The sequence below is a fragment of the Heterodontus francisci genome, chromosome 48, assembly GCF_036365525.1.
Source record: "Heterodontus francisci isolate sHetFra1 chromosome 48, sHetFra1.hap1, whole genome shotgun sequence".
Taxonomy (NCBI): Eukaryota; Metazoa; Chordata; class Chondrichthyes; order Heterodontiformes; family Heterodontidae; genus Heterodontus; species Heterodontus francisci.
Window position 1 is genome coordinate 8467178 of NC_090418.1, and position 19514 is coordinate 8486691.

Sequence of the window (19514 nt, forward strand, 5' to 3'; positions counted from 1 at the left end):
CTGCTTTTAACTTGAATTGCGTAGTTTCTGTGCTATTGACCACTGAGAATGGACGTAAACCTGCCGTATGGCCTGTTTTCAAGGCAGATTACAATTCCTTGGCATTTGTTTAAAGTGATTCTCATCTTGCTGCACGTGTGTCATCAGATTAGTCGATATAAGATCAAGGAGATTTATTAAAAGATAAAAAAAGTTTCTCTTATATAACACCTTTCACAACCTCAGGACATCTCTACGGGTTTGCAGCCAATGAAGTACCTTCTAATGTGTCACGGGTGTGGGGAATACGGCAGCCAATTTGCGCACAGCAAGATCCAACAAATAGCAATGGGATCACGAGCAGATCATTTTTTTAGTGATAATGGTAAAGGGATAAATATTGGCCCCAGGGAGAACCCCCCCTCCCCCCAACTCCCCCCCCCCCCACCACCTCGTTTTCAAATCATTCCATGGGGTCTTTGGCGACCACCTGAGAGGCAGGCGGGACCTTGGTTTAACATCTCATCTAAAAGACAGCACCTCCGACAGGGCAGCATTGGGGCGTCAGCCTCGATTATGTGCTCAGGTCTCTGGAGTGGGACATGTGACTGACTCAGAGGCGAGAGTGCTACTACTGTGCCAAGGCAAAAGTATAAAAAGGTGTGTTTTTTACACAAACGTGCGTGTGTGTGCAAGAGGACAGATAGAGGTCAATGTTAACTCCCCTCTGAAAGAGAGAGGTTATCGAAATGCAGAGAACCAAGGATTTCCCCAGTCAAACACAGGCAGATGCTTAAGTGGTTACTTGGAGATGAGACGTTTCACTGAGAATAAGAGAAGCAAGATTTGAAGTAACTTTAGTACAGATATAGGCACCAAAGGGCAAGATGGATCTATCCTTGAAAGAGACAATCCAAGAAGGAAAAGAAGTCCTATAGATGGATACATCACCCCACTGATTTCTCTGACCTAATCAGACTTTTAGTATATCTAATAGACCTGCCCGTTAAAGCCTTTAACTTCAGCTACATAAAGAGGCTAGCCATTACTATTCTTAAGATTATGTCAATCTTGTTCATGGAAGGAAGACTGCATTAATATCATGTATTTCAGAACCTCAGGAGCTCCCGAAGTTCTTCCCACCAATGACGTACCTTTCGTTTTAGGTGTTGTAATGTAGAAAAACACAGAAGCCGATTTGCCCTCAGCAAAGTCCAATGGACAGCAGTTAGATAGTTGACCATTTAATTTCCTTGTCGTGGCGTTTGTTGAGAGATTAATATTGGCCAAGACACGGGAAAGATCCCCTGCTCTTCTTCAAATAGTGTCACGGGATCTTTTACCTGAGAGGACAGATAGAACCTTGGCGTAACATTTCGTCTGAGGTGATGAAACCTGCAGTGAATTTGATTATAGACTCAAGACTGTGAAGTGTGGAATCCATTACCTTCTGATTCAGTGCAACACTGAGGTATCAGCCTCGATTATGTGCTCAAGTGTCTGGAGTGAGACATCCGACTGACTCAGAGGTAAGAGGACAAACGCTGGTCCAAGGTTAACATTTAATTGAGCTTAATATCAATTTATAATCAGTGAAGCCAAATAATGTTGAGTTCTGGTGAAATATCCAAACTGCCCTTGCAATCTCAATCACTCATTCCACTAAATAGTTTGCATACTTTTTGATGATTAATACTTAAATGCTGATAAATGTGTTATTGCAAGGGAACTAGGGTTGTACTGCCTAGAATTTAGAAGATTAAGGGGTGATTTGATGGAAGTTTTTAAGAGATTAAAGGGAAGAGATAGGGTAGATAGAGGGATACTATTTCCACTGGTCAAGAAATCTAGGACCAGGGGGCATAGTCTAAAAATTAGAGCCAGACTTTTCAGGAATAAAATTAAGAAAGACTTCTATATGAAAAGGGTGGTAGAAGTTTGGAACCCTTTTCTGCAAATGGTATTTGATGCTAGATCAACTGTTCATTTTAAATCTGAGATTGATAGCTTTTTGTTAACCAAGAGATTAAGAGAAATTAAGAGATATGGGGCAAAGGCAGGAATATGGGGTTAGGTCGCAGATCAGCCATGATCTCACTGAATGACAGAACAGGCTGGAGGGGCTGAATGGCCTCCTCCTGTTCCAGTGTTCCTATAAGATGTTAATAATATGTTACTTTGTGAATTCATGGTCTGACTTGATGATTTATTAAGAAGGGATTAATTCACCCACTCAGTAAATTATCCATATAAGAGGAATGGTAGTACAAATATATCTTGAACAGGTTGAAAGCTGCTCCGATGTGTCAGTTTTATTCATCTAGTACTTCCCTGGATGTAGAATGGATGATAAATCCTTCCTTGACAGTTCCCTCACAAGGAGTTAAATTGGACAGGGATACGGATTTATCTGGTGTCTTTGGATTAGCGTGCAGTTTACCAATCTCACAATAATAAGTAGTAAAACAAAATGCTAAAAGACAACTTGCTGAAGTAACAGAGCAAGAATCCAGGAAATCTGGGTTTGGTGGATGGGTCATTAAAACCATTGGCTCAATGTTGAATTGACAGTGCACCTGATAAGTGGAAGGAAGGAATGTAAAATTATATCTGACTTTGGCAAGTCTGCATCTGGACTACTATGTTCAGCTTCAGTCTCTGTACTAGAAGAGAGAGGTAGAATTATTGAAGGGAGTCCAACAAGGACTACAAGAGCACCTGAGTTTACAATGTGGACTTTTGAGCAAAGATTGCCTATGCTGGGACTTTAACAATAACAACTTGTGTTTATGTAATAAAATGTCCCAAGGCACTTCACAGAAACATTATAAAGCAAAATTGACACCGAGCCACATAATGCAATATTAAGTGAGATGGCCAAAAGCTTGGTCAAAGAGGTAGATATTAAGGAACATTTTAATGGAGGAGTCATAGAGATACAGCACTGAAACAGGCCCTTCGGCCCACCGAGTCTGTGCCAACCAACAACCACCCATTTATACTAATCCTACATTAATCCCATATTCCCTACCACATCCCCACCTACACTAGGGGCAATTTATAATGGCCAATTTACCTATCAGCCTGCAAGTCTTTGGCTGTGGGAGGAAACTGAAGCACCCGGCGGAAACCCACGCAGTCACAGGAAGAACTTGCAAACTCAGCACAGGCAGTACCCAGAACCGAACACGGGGCGCTGGAGCTGTGAGGCTGCGGTGCTAACCACTGCGCCACTGAGAGGAAAGACAGGTTGAGAGGTGGTGAGGTTTAGGGGAGGGAATTCCAGAGGTTAGGGCCTATGCAGCTGAAGGCATGGTCACCAATGGTGGAGCAATTAAAATCAGGGATGCTCAAGATGCCAGACATCGATGAGTGCAGAGAGCTCAGAGGGTTGCAGGGCTGGAGGAGATTACAGAGATAGGGAAAGGGTGAGGCCATGTAGGGATCTGAAAACAAGGAGGAGAATTTTAACATTAAGATGTTGCTTGACCAGGAGCCAGTGTAGGTCAGTGAGCACAGGCTGAGATGGGTGAATGGGGCTTGATGCGACTAAGGAAACAGGCGGCAGAGTTTTTGGATGTTTATGGAGGTTAGAATGTGGCAGGCTGGCCAAGAGTGCATTGGAATAGTCAAGTCCAGAGAGGGCAAAGGCATGGATAAGGGTTTTGGTAGCAGAGGAATTGAGGCAAGGGTGGAGTCAGGTGATGTTATGGAGGTGGAAATAGGTGGTCTTAGTGATGGTGATTTACTCTCTGGAGAAAAGGAATCTGAGAAGAGACTTTGATCAACGTCTGTGAGATTATCATGGCAATTGTATCCAGGAGAGTTCGGTCGGGAACAGGATTCAAGGACTGGAAGGAACACTTTTAAAAGAAAATAGGAAACTTAGGCAACATTATTTTAGTAAGAGCAATTGAAAAAAGGCATGGCAGGTTGAAAAAAGTACAGGAAGAATTCTTATTAGGAAAGGGGATTCAGGGCTATTGGTTCCAGAATCATGGTGACCAACTGATAAAAAGATTTGGAAGTACCGAGTAGATAGACCTTTTACCTAAAGCATTATTATGACCTTACCGTGCACTTTTCTATGACTAAGAAAGAGAGTGGGCTTTGTTCCAACTGCAATCTCAATACTATTCCTGAACTGGTTTCTGTGATGTATACAAAATAACCTGAAGTAGACTTTTCTCTATTGGTTTCTGTGGCATTTCCATGACAGAACTGGGATGGTGAAATTGTTTATCACAGTCTGTGTGGTACTTCTCATTTGGTGTGAGGTTTTTAGTTAAACATGAACCATTTCTCAGCCTTAAGAATAAACACAGCTCCATATGTTAAACTGGGTTTGATCATGTCTCATTTTAAATATTTCTCTGACGTTAATGGCTCCTCTTTTCAGTCATTTCAAAGCCATCTACATCTATTGAAAGGTATAAATTAGGTTAAGTAAGGAAGGTGGTTAATTTTGGACAAGTCTGGAACGAGGGGACACAACAGTTGCAAGCCTTCATCCAAATTAAAGATTAGGGGTTTTTTTCCATTTCAGGATAGTGGGCATCATCTCAGGGAAGGTAGTTGTTTAGAAGTCAACTGATGCATTTAAAAGGGAACAGGATTAATATCTGTTCAGAAGGGGCACTGAAGTTTTAAGAGATGATAATGAATGACATTTTTTTTCAGTGAGTGGCACAGGCACAAAAATAAACAAATGGCCTCCTTCTACGCTCTATGATTCCATGTAATAGAAGGAACTTAGGTGCTGAAATCATACCATGGATTCCTGGTACATTATTGATTAAAACATTCATCTGAAATTGTTTTAACAGAGGTGTTAGCCCATTTATTTTACAGAGAGACTATTAACAACACTGACAATCTGTATTATCGGTGTGCAGTGACACTGCACCATTTAGGGCTCAGCGTTAGGGATAGTACCTTAGGTTAGAGTTAGTGGTTAGTGCTATGTCCAGACTGGCCAAGAGAGTGTGGGAAAATGGCGCACTGACACGGAACACAAAAGTCCGAGTGTATCAGGCCTGTGTCCTCAGTACCTTGCTCTACGGCAGCGAGGCCTGGACAACGTATGCCAGCCAAGAGTGACGTCTCAATTCATTCCATCTTCGCTGCCTTCAGAGAATACTTGGCATCAGGTGGCAGGACTATATCTCCAACACAGAAGTCCTTGAAGCGGCCAACACCCCCAGCTTATACACACTACTGAGTCAGCGGCGCTTGAGATGGCTTGGCCATGTGAGCCGCATGGAAGATGGCAGGATCCCCAAAGACACATTGTACAGCGAGCTCGCCACTGGTATCAGACCCACCGGCCGTCCATGTCTCCGCTATAAAGACGTCTGCAAACGCGACATGAAATTGTGTGACATTGATCATAAGTCGTGGGAGTCAGTTGCCAGCATTCGCCAGAGCTGGCGGGCAGCCATAAAGACAGGGCTAAATTGTGGTGAGTCGAAGAGACTTAGTAGTTGGCAGGAAAAAAGACAGAGGCGCAAGGGGAGAGCCAACTGTGCAACAGCCCCGACAAACAAATTTCTCTGCAGCACCTGTAGAAGAGCCTGTCACTCCAGAATTGGCCTTTATAGCCACTCCAGGCGCTGCTCCACACACCACTGACCACCTCCAGGCGCGTATCCATTGTCTCTCGAGATAAGGAGGCCCAAAAGAAAAAAGTGGTTAGGGTCAGAGTTAAGGTTACACCCGTCACTAGACCCTTATTTTAAGCAGCAATGCTTCCGGTAACATACAAAAAAAAGTTCCAATGTCGTTGATTGCTATCTGATTGCAAATAGGGCCAAAGTGGATAGCAAGGGACTTTTTCCCTCAGCAGAGTGGTCAGTCGCCAGGGGGCATAGATTTAAAGTAATTGGTAGAAGTTTTAGAGGGGAGCAGAGGAGAATTTTTTGTCCAACCACAGGGTGGTGGAGATTGGGAACTCACTGCCTGAAAGGGTAGTAGGGGCAGAAACCCTCAGCACATTAAAAAAATACTTGGATCTGCTATTTTTCAGCCAGCACCGACACGATGGGAGGATTGACCTCTTTCTGTGCTATAAATTTCTATGATCCTATGATTATATGGTGGTTTTAAAGTAAGGCATCAACAGAGGGAGGGCAACTCCATACAGGAATAATCATAGACTGCACGTTTGATGGGCTGAATGGACTTTTTTCTGCTGCAGAGTTCTTCTTGAGAAATGTGTTTCATGCACTTTCTTAGAAGGGGGGGGGGTGGGGGGACACTTGACAGAATTACAATGATGTCAAATGTTGTTTGAGGGTCAGAGTGTGAATGTCTGTCTGGGGTGTGTCTCTCATGACCACACGGATCAGGCCTCCAGACCTTTCCTCAGGTGACTGAAACTCGTGTGAGAAGAAAAAAAAAATTGTCCGTCAGGGTGACGGGGCTCCTGACGGAAATTTAAAAAAAAAGCTTTTTCTTTATATATATAAGGACTTAATTTGCTCCAGTGTTTGTTTTGGCTCTGAGCACTGGGACAGTTTGCAGGTTTTGAGTATCTGGCTCCAAGCTGAGTGCTCCACAAAGCCAATCGCAGGACATTTAACAACTGAAGAGCGTGAAAACAACGCAGCCTGGAGATTGTTGGTGAGAAAAGAAAGAGTTAATGACCATATGTTAATGTATTTAATGGCAGTAGGGGGGCTGGTGGCACTGAGAGCCAGGGAAAGGGACCTTGTAGTTTTGGGAGGGGGAGGGGGGGAGGAGGACATCTTCCCTTCTCCCTACACGGTCCGCATTCGGCGCGGGGTCTCCGCCTCCGGCGCACGCGCACTCCGCTCTTGCATTTGAAAGCTGCGCAAGGCGGCAGTTGGGCCAACGGCCGTTGCTAGGATATGGCGGGCGCCCAATGTCAGGCCCGTCCCTCACCCATATCAGGCCGTCCTTGCCGGGCACTGTGCTCCTTAACTCATTTCTTATAACCATCTCTTTTTCCCCCTCTCCCCCCCCCCCCCCCCCCACCATTTTCCTCAGATAACCAAGCCTAATCACAGCATCATCCTTCTGCCACCCCACCAGCGGGCACCTCACCTGTTGGCCGTCGCTCACGTGTGACCTCTCACCCCGCACAGGCTGTTGCTCACACCTGGACCCTCGATCACGCATGACCCCCCCACCCCGCTCCCTGCCATGTGGGCCCTCGCTCATGGTTGACAACCCCTTCCCCCCCCCCCCCCCCGCAACTGCATGGGCCCTCACTCACGCGTGAACCCCCTACCTGTGCCCTCATTCATGCCTGACCCCCCCCCCCCTTCCCACCTTTGCTCATGCACAATCTCTCCCTCCCGGGTGCATCCTTGCTCACACGTGACCATTCCTCACGAGTGACCCCTGTGAATGTTCCTCATGTTTGTCACATAATAGGGTTACCTTCAATCAACAAACTCCAGGAGGGACCCCAGCCTGTTCTCACATGACACCCACGCGCCTAAACTTCCGGTAGGGTTTCACCCCACAGTTACAGTAGCCGGTGCCCATTAGGTCACAGATAACGAGTACAGTATTGGATCCCACCTTTGCCCTAGTTGAGATCAGTTAACGCAGAACAGGAATTGAACCTTCTGAATCCGTATATCTCAGTACCACACTGAGTGGTGCACTAAGTCAGCTGAGCTACTTTGCATCACTTTTACATTAAATAAAACATTCTTGCTAAAAAAAAAATCTTAAGACTTGATCCAAAGCCAACTTAAATCCAACTGGTCCTACCTGCAGATCACTGTATCATGTGCTACTTGGCAAAGAAGTTTAGGATGTGGGTGGAGATTGGTAACTTGCCATTGTCCTTTAGATTGCTGGTGCTGGTACCTCCTCTCATGATGCAACTCCTGGATTTGCCGACATTTTGACCAAGAGATGGAAGACACCGATTATGTCGTCGCCGGCCAAGGGTCCGAGGTTAGGGTTTCTGGCTGTGTCACGGCCAGCAATGCCACTCCAAGCCAAGGCAGTCGTGGCCCACCTGAGAAAGAAGCTAGCCTCAGTTCTGCACACAGTGGAGGCAAGTAATTCCATATTTTGATCCACAGATTGTCCAAGGCGTGAGCAGCAATATTTGCAAACTGAAGCATGACAGCTGGAAAAATAAAATCACTTTTTTTTTTCTTGGAGACGTTCTTTTTTTTCTCTGCTTCCTGGAGTGTTTGTCCTCTCCTAATGGCAGTGGCTCATGTCGTTTCCATGGGCACCAGCAACTTGGCCATTCGTCAAGAATGAGAAAAAAGGAGTGAGTGTTGCCAGCCTATTCAACTGTAGAGGGCATCGCACCTGATCCTGTCCTTACCTGAACTTGCCAGCAGGGGTTAATAAATAGCAATCGTGAGTGGTGGCCCTCACTGAGTTGTCCTTTCCTTGCATGCACACTGACTCTTGATTGTAGAACTGATCGCTGATATCAAACAACTCAGCACAGCCCAGAGCATGCAACCCGGGTTCATATAGTTCAGTATCACAGCAATGGTGCTTTTTCCCCTCAGAACTGTTGTGCGAGCTTATGGATAATATTGCATCTGTTTTGTTACAGCGCTTACGAGGGGAGATTATCTGCTTCAGTATTTCCACCATTTACTAGGAGCCCATAATTGTAAAATTGTGGACACTGTGACTTTAAATGTACTGATATTAATGAATGGAATATCATGAGTTGTGAAATGCACCATTTCCCATTACACACTCCTGGTGCAGAAACAAAAGATCTCCCCGACAATTTCTTCTGTTTTGTGGTTTCTAACTGAGCTACATCTACACCTACCCGATGCTTTATTTCATTTTGAATAGTTGTTTAACAGTTTTTAGCACAAGTTAATTTAGAATTGCAATTTCTTTATCTGTTCAACTTAGAGGAGGAAGGTCTGTGGAATCGTGAGTCGGCAATGGAAGAAGGCAGTGGAAATCGTACAGGGAGCGTGGGGAATCGAAGCTGGGATTGCCCAGAGTCTGCATCCTCGGAGTCTGAAGAATACATTTCTGATTTGGACAGCATCGTATCTGACCCATTAGATGAGGAACTAACTGAGGAACATGACTATCTCAGGTTCTCCCTGCAAGACATGTCATTTCACTTGTTGCTGGCTTCTAAGAGTTCCCCTAATCCCTGTGTGTTCTTTTACTGTACACAGAGAGACATGTCGAGTCAAATAGTACAGCTTGGACTAGTTAAGTTAGCTATTCTGTGTAGGTTATTGCCTTTTAGCTCCCTGATGCCCAAGCAGCACCACATAGACCAGAAGGCGTAAACTTGGTCTGTGCCCAATTTACACACTGGATTAGCTGGGCCCCAAGAGGTTGGTGAGTTCCCAAAGAGTCTTTGAAGCCATCAGATTTTTGCCCATCTAGCATATGATTTCTGAAAGTTTCTCTCTTTGTTGATTTACCAGCACATCATTTATGTTGCTGTACTTGGACACAACATATATTCAGCCATAATAGCACTGTTTTCCTCGATGTAGCTGGCACAAAAATCGCTGGGACCATGTTAATATTTTCATGGGGTAAAGTCTGAAATCCAATGATCTACGTTGAGTTGGTTCAGGTGCATGAAAGCATGCAAAGATATTACAATTGGATTCTGCACTCATGAGTTGAGGGTGGAAGGAAAGTCCACCATGGTTCCAACTCTTCAAGTGTCCCATAACCCCTGCTAGGAAAAGCACATGTTGGATGAGCTCTCAGCTCTCGAATAGCCCGTCAACACCCAATTTGTAGGTTTAGAGGTGAAGAATAGACACGTGACAACATCCTGGAGGCCCGAGGAACTGTAACCCAGCAAGAATTGGCACTTTCAGGAGAGCAGGGGACAAAAGCAGCTTTTTAAAAAATCATTCTCCAGTATCTCTTATTTGCTATAAGAAACCATTTGACTCCTAGATTAACATCACTGCCCAGAGCATAATGGCTTAAGTGCAAAGTAGTTATATTTGCAGATGGCACCAAGCTTGGGGAGGGAAAAGAGTGGAGTACTTGGGCGGATGGAATACAGGGAGAACATTGGACTTCAGGATCGTATAAGGAATATGAGTGGTAAATGGAAGTATAATATAGACATAGTTGGATGAAAGCATAGGAGGCATCTGCACTCCATAAACAAAGAGCAAAATTGCTGAAAATCTCATGTTACATAGAATTTACGGCACAGAAACAGGCCGTTTGGCCCATCTGGTCCTTGCTGCTGTTTATGGTCCATACAAGTCTCCTCCCACCCCATCAACATATCCTTCTAATCCTTTCTCCTTTATGTGTTTACCTAGCTTCCCCTTAAATGTAGCTGTGATTCACCTCAACCACTCTCTATGGTAATGAATTCCACATTCTCTCCTCTCTCTTAGTAAAGAAGTTTCTCCTGAATTCCCTCCTGGATTTATTAGTGACTTATGGCCCCTACATAAACAAAAAAAAAACAGAAAATGCTTGAATCACTTAGTTGGGTCAGACAGCATTTGTGGAGAGAACAAACTAGCCTTTTGGGTGCAGACTGATTTGTACTCCAGGGTTGCGGTGGAACTAGCCAAGTAGCGAGATAAAAAGAAACTTGCGCATATTGCTGACTGGTGGCTTACAATGTCTAAACAGTGTAAGATGTCAACAAACAAAGCAAATGGGACGTGGGATTCAGTTGCCAGATCAGCTAGAGTAGGGTCTGTGTTTTGGAGGGATGAGACCAAATAAGGTGACGACACTGCTACTGATCATTGTCCTTTTTGCTGTAGGTCTCTTTTGCAGATCATTGGGGAACCTCCCCCATTTCAGTATTACAGTGAGTTTGAGAATGCTATGAATAGTCCTGGGATAGAAAGTTCTTTCTCATTCCTGCATGCCGGAGGTAAGAGAATTGATGAGATTATAGGGAGGTAACAGTATGTTTTCTGATTATATATCTGATTGATTATAGTATTGGGAAATCAGTTTAATTCTGATGAGTTTCGTATTTCTTTTTCTCGGGCTGTGTGGGACCCTGGGAAGGCAGCATTTATTGCCCTTCCCTAGTTACCGGATGATAATAAAAATTCCACTGTAATTACTTTGGCTGTGATGCTGTAAAATTATTTTGTTCATGTCCCCAGGTTGTGTCGTATTACTTACATGCTATCAGACTCAAGTTAAATATTTTCTATTCGATTAAGCATAGCAATGCTGCACCACAATAATATTACAGGTGTTAGTTGCTGCACCGCATAAGCTTCATGTACTGTGGGAATTGCTAATCTCACAGGAATGAATTTTTCACTGACAGAAAATTTGAAGTTTTGGGAAGAATCTCAATTACTCAGTTCAAAAAAACACAAATGAAGCCTTGAGCTGTGTGTTTAGAAATAGTTGAACATACTAGTCACCTAAAACTGATGGAGGAGCATAATCTGGCCCTTGTGGAGGACTTGAGCTGAGTCCTCTTGGGAGTCCTTTGCTGTGCCAGATTGGGAGGGCTGATAGATCCAGCGGAAGGCACAGACCTGTCTCCAGCGTGAGAGGATTGCAATGACAATAGGGTGTTTCTGTTTCCCTGCTCGTCTACCTGAGGCTGCATGAATAATAAGCTGTGCTGAGCTGCTTCTAGAGAGGTTTGGGTCTGCATTTCCAACCATGGGTTTTGCTGGGAAGCTAGGGACTGGGCCACAATGACTGGAATTCTCCAGTCCAGAAGGGTATGGGTTCTCAAAGATTCACAAACCTCTGAGTGAAGAAATTTCACCTCAACTCAGTCCTATATAGCCGAACTGTCTACATAATCATAGTTACCAGTTCCAGGAGAAATCAGAATAAAAAATAAATCTGCTGGAAACACACAGTGGGTCAGTCAGCTTTTAGAAATGGTAGTTTAGTATCTCTGATAAAGTCTCCACCTAAAATGTTAATACCTTTGGTTAACCAAAGGTATTAAGAGATTTGGGGCAAAGGTGGGTATATGGAGTTTGGTCACAGACCAACCATGATCTTATTGAATGGTGGAAAAGGCTCGAGGGGCTGAATGGCCTCCTCCCGTTCCTTTAACCAGTATATTTTCTTCAGATGCCGAAACCTGACAGACCCAATGTGTACGCCTAACACTTTTCTATACTTATGTGCCATGCAGAACTCTGGTAATAATGCTTCCTTTTCAACCTAGTTTGTTCCACGAAGGATAACTGCAGAGGAGGGGAAGAGTCAGTCCATGGTCAGTCTGCTGCATTGTCATCGGACAAAGATAAATCCTCGACATTTAACAGCATTGAAGAGCCAGGCACATCCAGTTTAGGAAATGTTTCCCAGTACAGAAAGGTTTGAACTTTACTTTCTGATATTCCCCCCCATTTCATTGGCTTTCTGATGCAGTATTTCCAGCCATGACGCAGGTTTTCAGGCATACGCAAATGCTACTTTGTAATCAACCTTGGAAGTGTATGAAAGCTGCTGGATGGCTGCCCCTCCCTCCCTTCCAGGGGGAAATGTAGCCCCCCAGCACAGCAATTTTCCTATTGAGAAAAGAAACTCATAAAAGGCCATGGACATAGAGCTATGTGCTACGCTCCATGTCACAATAACTCCAACACTTCGGACAGTGATCCCAGATTGTGCCTTCCATGGACCTCCGACATTGATCCCACTGGAGTATGTGGAGTCAGTGGGTGGGCCCATCGTTTATATTTCCATAGCAGGAGCCTGAAATGCCGTAACTCATTTTTCCCTTTGCAGATGCTGGCTGACCTGTTGTATATTCCCAGCATTTCATTTTCCTACAGCATTGTTCATTGCTCGGCTAAGCTCCCAACCTGTTTTCCTAAGTGTTGAGAGTCAGGAGCCTGTTACAATGAGTAGGAGGACCAAGCTTTTGTAGTTTCCAGTGAGAGAAATGATCCCACTGTTGATGTGGGTGCAATTGTGTCCCAGGTGGCGCAACCATTACAATGCCAATTTTGGGCTTTATTCTCCCCTTAGCGACTGCATTGCCACCAATGAATTAGGCTATGGACAGGAGGTTTAAACTAACCAAATAAATATCAGGTCACCTTGTTGAAGCCAAAATTAGTGGCACAATGCTGTTGCCATGCTGAGCTTTTCTACACTGTGACTCCATGCTTGTGTGGTAACGCAAACAGCTAGTATTGTTTAGGCTGCCTATTCTCAGTTCAATTGGGCCACAGTAGGGTGCGGTTGGTGGAAGAGGCCCTCCGAAGGTAATCTTGAGTTATTTTTGTGGGCCCTGGGAGGAGCAGGAGTGTATCTACCCGGGCCCACAAAAATAATCTGGGCCACTGCGCTCTGGGACCCCTACCCACTTCTCGTCTGATACCCAGTACCTTTGAATAATCAGGTGGGGTGTCTACAGGCCGCCATTTTGCGTGATTTTCAAGCTGAATTTCTATCCCCTTCTGTCTAATATTGGTCATAGTGGCCTAAATAGATTCCAAATTTCAGGAAGTGAGATCTTACTGGGCTCTTAGCCAAAATTATTCTTACTTCAATTTTAAGTCAAATGAAACACAACAGTTGAGTACTTACAGATGTGTCTTTTTTTTTTGTTCAGGTGAAGCATTCAGGTGTTGTTGCTCCGTTCTCCACCAGAACCCTGTCACATCCATCTTTCCACTCCTATTATGCTGCTGTTTCGTCTCAGCAGTCACAGAGCTTCCCCGTGGAAGCCAATGGCTCCAGATTTAAGAACCAAGACTCCGTTGATTCCCAATCTAAGCCTGACCTCACAATGAAATCTGAAGCCTGCGTCCTCCGTTCCCAAGAAATACATAGTAAGACTAAGTAAAGACCTCTGCAATAATGCCATCAAAAATGGTGAAATCAGTTGTATAAGTCACTGCTGTCAGTACCTTTTTATACTCCAGTACAAGTTGTGACCAAGCTTTATGTCATCTTACATAGTATTTACACACAAAAAGTAATTTATTCTATCTTCCGACTGGACGTGTCTCGTCTCCAACTTCTTACTTATCATTTCAATCTTTCTTCCCCATGTCAATGCCAAAAGGAAGAAAGAGTTGCATTGAAATGGCTTTTCACTTCCTTGGGGCACCCCCTAAGCACTTCACAACCAATAAATTACTTTTGATGTGCAGTTTCTGGTTTATAGGCGAGTGTGGCAACCAAACTGCACATAGTAAGGCATCACAAACAGTTTGTGGTGATGTTCATGCCTATTCCCTCTGGTATTCTTGTCCTAAAACTCTCAACTTTGTTGCCCCTTTTATTACCTTTCAAATTTTTCTCAAATCTCATGTGGAGCAGAGGCACCAGCATGGACTTCTTGAGCCAAATAACCTGTTTCTATGTGACATAAAGCTTGGGTACAGCTGCATAATGGTATGCTACTGGACTAGTGGTCTAGAGGCCTGGATTAGTAATCCACCGATGTGAGTTCAAATCCCACCACGGCAGCTGGGGAATTTAAATTCAGCTAATTAATTAAATCTGTAATAAAAAGCAATCATCAGTAATGGTGACCATGTAACTACTGGATTGTCGTAAAAACCCACCTGGTTCACTAATGTTCTTTAGGGAAGGAAATCTGCCATCCTTACCTGGTCTGGCCTATATGCGACTCCAGACCTACAGCAATATGGTTGACCCTTTAATGCTATCTGATACGGTCTAGCAAGCCACTCAGTTGTATTCAAGAAGATGGCTTACCACCACCTTCTCCAGGGCGGTTCGGGATGGACAATAAATTCTGGCCTTGCCAGTGACACCCACACCGTGCATATGAATAGAAAAAAGTTCCATGCTTGGTTTTCTTTGATACCCTTATGATGCACTTTGCGATATGAAATTACATGTGTTATTTAAATACAATTGTCGCTGAGACCTCAATAAAAGAGAATGTCTAACTCACTTTATGCTTTTCTGTTTCAGTGCCAGCTATCCATCAATGTGAGTTTTTCTACACAGACCCATTGCTGCCATCTGGTTATCGGGTTTACAACCATCTCTCACTTCCCACACGCCAGGTAATGATATAACAGTTGAAAATGCATGTGGTTTGGGTGGAGCATTTTCATCAAGTATCTTCATCTGGCTTCCAGCGCATCCCTGATTTTAATCACTCCACCATTGGCGGCCATGCCTTCAGTTGCCTCAGCACTAAGCTCCGGAATTCCTTCCTTAAACCTCGCTCCTTAAAATCCACCTCTTTGACCTATATCTTCTTATGTGGCTCGGAGTTAAATTTTGTTTGATTACACTGATGTAAAGCGCCTTGGGACATTTTACATTAAAAGTGCAATATAAACACAAGTTGTTGTCACTTTACTACTCCAGGATAACATTCTTTGGGGTCAATTTTGAGTGCTGTCACCTAGTGATAATAGCCTCAAAATGGGGTGGGTAGCCCAGTCATTCCCTTAACACCAACAAAGCGGCCAGTCAATTTATAAAAGAGGCCGACAGTCTGCTTCAGGCGATGCCTCTTAATATGGAAATCGAGGTTTTAGGACATAAATAGGAAAGGCTTCAATCAGTTCTATGGGAATGAAAGAGGCGCCTCTGAAGGTAATCTTGAATCCAGGCCCACAAAAATAATCTGGACCACTACCCCACCACTCGCCTTGCTGGTGGCAGCTTCGGCCCAGCTTTCACTTTTCAATCTGCCAGGCTGCATCAGAATCCCCACGAGTAAGGACCCTCAAAAGCTGCTCAAAGGTTAATATCTAACTGTTATTGTCAGCTTGGCTCTGTTGAATGGAGTGATGACCTTTCACCTATTTGATAATTATGAAAATACAGAAGCAGGAATGAGCACTTTAAAGGCACTTGTTCAGTTTGGACTGGGGAATGTAGTATCTGTGCACCTCCTCATTGCATTGCTAAAAGCATCTCCCTAATCTCAATAGTAGATTTACAGACCTCTGCTGTTAGAATGAGAATCTGCTTCAGCAATTTAAAGCTGGGTTTCACGCAATCATGCTGTTCGCCCAAGATAAAAGCCAACCCCAAAACCACATCCCTCCCTCAACAGACCACTGAATTATCTAATTCACTTTCTAGTATTTCAGCTGAGTACAATTTACTGCACTAGAATTACACAGCAGAGGAGGCCATTGCGCCTGTGATAGCTCTTTGAAAGAGCTATCCAATTAGTCCCACTCTCTGCTGCTCTTTTCTCCATAGCCCTGTTACCTTTTCCCTTTTCAAATATTTATCCAATTCCCTTTTGAAAATTGCAATAGAATCTGATTCCACCATCCTTTCAGGCAGCACATTCCAGATCACAACTTGCTGCGAAAAAATAATTCTCAACTCCCCTCGGGTTCTTTTGCCAATTATTTTAAATGTGTCCTCTGATTACTGACCCCCCTGCCAGTGGAAATGGCTTCTCCTTATTTTCTCTATCAAAATCCTTCATAATTTTGAACACCTCTATTAAATCTCCCCTTAACCTTCTCTACGCTAAGGAGAACATTAATTTACCTGAAAGGCACTTCCAACCACAGACACATATTCGATTCAGTGAAGATATTGTTCTGTGCATTACATATGACTTTCCTGCCTCCTGCCCTGAAATTACCAATTCTTTTTCTATAAGGACTGGCAGCTCTCCTTTTCATCGGCTAAGCCTTAGTGTTGGAAGGTGATTTCAATGAAACCCAATCCCATCCTCACCCAATGTCCACAGCAAAACCCATGGCTGATTGTCTTTTCCCCCTCGTTAACACAGGGCACTAAGGCCAGTCGTAGAGCCTGAACAATTGCCTCAGCAGAGATCAGCTTGCTCAGCACAGGTGGGAATGAAAAATGGGAATTTCCCACTATGTGTGGCTCATTCATACCGCAAATGATGCCACAATCTTTTGCACTTGCCACCCGCTAAGAAGGCGGATGCAAGCGGGAGATCACTGTACTCAAACTATTGTGATTCATTATGACAATGAGATTTTCGATGATGAATCTTTGTTTTTCTCATAGCTATTGGGGCTGAACAGTTAACCACATGACTAACAAATTGTAATTCTATTGACTCTGCAGGTGCTTCAAGGTTTGCGGCTCAACACTCCTCCTCCAATCATGTCTACATGTGTGACTCCACCAAACGTTCATAGGGAGAATCAGGCTCCTATCAGTCATGCTGCTCACTCTTCGAATAGATGCCAGGAACAGAGCAACCCTATCCATAAAGCCGAGCATGATGCCATCAGCACGTTGCTGGACCTTCAGTGCAGCCAGTTAGACAGCACAGGGGCAGAAGCCTTGAAGTGCACACTGAAGAGCAAATGTGTTCACCAAACTTCAGAGGATCTCCAGGATATTGGAATAAATGGCGTTAATGTAACAGCCAATTCAGGAAGCTCAGGAATAAAGGACTGTGTTGGCACCAAGCAAAAGCACCTCTCATTTCTGAATGATTGGAGCAATTCCTCATTAGAGTCTTCTCAAAACATGGAGCTTCATAAAGTCTGCCACGTACCTAAGCCTAAATGTGAACACTCCTCTTGGCAGCATAGATCCATTGATTCCACTCAGACATCTACAAAATCTGACGGTAGACTGACCAACACATCCCCAGAGGCTGAGACTAAAACTTTCGACTCTGCAAAGTCATTGTGCACTGGGAGACAGCCTATAGACTTTGTGGACATTGTGCCAGAAGTTGCTCAGGAAATTGAAGTCAGCAGTTCTGATTTTCCTACTTAAAACAGCCACACTGAAAATTAAGAGTACTGGAAAAGATAAGACAGGCCATGGAAGAAGAAACAGCATTATTGTGCCTTGAGAAGGGCAATGATGGCAGTTGGGGCAAAGGTCAACAGCCAAAGAGTTTATCCTGTGTTCAAACTATTTTTAATTTAGCTCCAGAAGCCTAGCAAGACAAAGTCAATTCTTCCCACTTTGTCAAGTTGTCCCTCATAGCTCCCACACCAGTGTCAGTGACCAGGTGTAATTAAACAGTACACTTGACATGTAACACAGCTAAGAAACATTAAGGTAGTTACAATTTGTTGTCTTTCCTTCTGAAAGGTGATCTACAATTAGGAAATCAGCTGGTAGGTGCTGATAATTGCACTGAATTGAATTCTGTTGCTTTAATGTCTGAGAATTCACTGTCCTAAGTAAAAAAAAAAATTGATAGTAAGTGAAAATTAGGTGATCAATAAATGTGATTAAAGATGTTGAGTCTTGTTTGAGTTTACATCGCTGAGGAATGTGAAGCAGTAGCTACCAAGTTAATTACCCTTCTTGATGTGTGAGACGTCTGGATCTCACAATGTCTAAACATTCAATTTGTTTGGACAAACGGTGAGAGGTCAGAGAGTCGTGAATTTCCTGAGGGAAAACTGAGACGCTGCATAATAAAATGAGCTTGATCAAATGAACAGAGTGAACTCTAAGGGATATTGTAAACTGGGAAATTTATTTGAGGTTAATTTTAGAGGAAGGAGCATGGTGGCGAGCACGTGTATGGTGGTAAGGTTATTGATAGGAGAAACATCCCCATGGACGAGGCCACTGAATTACAACTTTCATGCAAAATTGGAGAGAATAGTGGAACACAATCCTCAAAATACCAGATGTTCTGCAAAATCCCATTTAATAAATATAGAATGATATATTCAGCCACCATAAACTAATGGCGTTATTGATGAGATATCTTTTTGTGATAAGTATGCAGGCACTTTATCCACATTAAGTGGCAGCCAGTTTACAGTAAGTTACGTCCTTCAATGACACTGCAGCCTCCAATTTTATACATAAAATAAGGATCGCGGAGGTGATTTTATGTTTTTGATTTGTGTTTCTTAATGTCGAGCAGTAAGACTGCAGTCAGTGCTGCAAGATTTACTGCCTGACGATATTTCATTACATTCACAAGGGAATAGTAAACTTTATTTTGTCAAACGTTTACATTTGTGATGAGAGTTAAGTGCAGAGAATGCATGAGGAATTGATTCCACGGATGGAGCACCCAGCAAGTGCGGTGAATGACTGATGTTAGAGGTACAATAGCATGACTGACTGCAAGAAAACAGCCCTCAACTCATGACATGGAAAGTTTTACAGGGAGGGATACTGTACCATATATTAATGTAAATTTTTTTAGCATGTCAGATGTGAGAAAAACCTCATCTATATAGTTATGTGAAGCCATTTATTTATTAGGGAGTAACAAATCTGATGCCAGTTGAGGCCAAGCAGGGTAACAGTGCCCAGTGTGTTAATTGACAAATAAACACATTTAAAATTATTCATTGTCAACATAACTTTATTTTGTCCCTCTGGTTCTCTCCCAGAGGTGCTGACTCTTGCCGGGATACACTGCCACAGGTCCTGGGCATCTTCCAGAATCTCAAAGGACCAATCTCTTGTCCGAACCAGCAAGTGTTGATAGGTATCTAACTATAATGACAAGCAGAATTGAGCCCAAACCTGTCCACACACATGTACTTTCCAACAGGGGTCACAGGGAAGTAGTGAGAAGCTAGAACTGTGGCTGATTCCTACCCTCTCTTCCTATCTCCATGCCAAAGGCCAAATGTAGCACCCACAAGTGTCATGCCATTTGCGATAAACTGACTCAGCAGTAACTC

The 19514-nt window shown here is 43.6% G+C and overlaps 1 protein-coding gene across 3 annotated transcripts in view; it reads left to right on the top strand.

Annotated features, from left to right (window-relative positions):
• LOC137357518 (uncharacterized) overlaps positions 1-19119 on the top strand; it is a 35887-nt gene extending 16768 nt beyond the window's left edge. For 2 of the 3 annotated variants that reach the window (XM_068023882.1, XM_068023883.1), the window contains 7 exons: positions 7805-8014; positions 8854-9046; positions 10719-10831; positions 12113-12264; positions 13511-13730; positions 14848-14942; positions 16957-19119. In XM_068023882.1, the coding sequence (XP_067879983.1) occupies positions 7870-8014; positions 8854-9046; positions 10719-10831; positions 12113-12264; positions 13511-13730; positions 14848-14942; positions 16957-17622 (1584 nt within the window). In that variant the 5' untranslated portion in view covers positions 7805-7869 and the 3' untranslated portion in view covers positions 17623-19119. Of the gene's footprint in view, positions 1-6323; positions 6601-7804; positions 8015-8853; positions 9047-10718; positions 10832-12112; positions 12265-13510; positions 13731-14847; positions 14943-16956 lie in introns of those variants that run through there. The other variant, XM_068023880.1, reaches the window with a different exon arrangement.
• Positions 19120-19514: the final 395 nt, after the last annotated feature.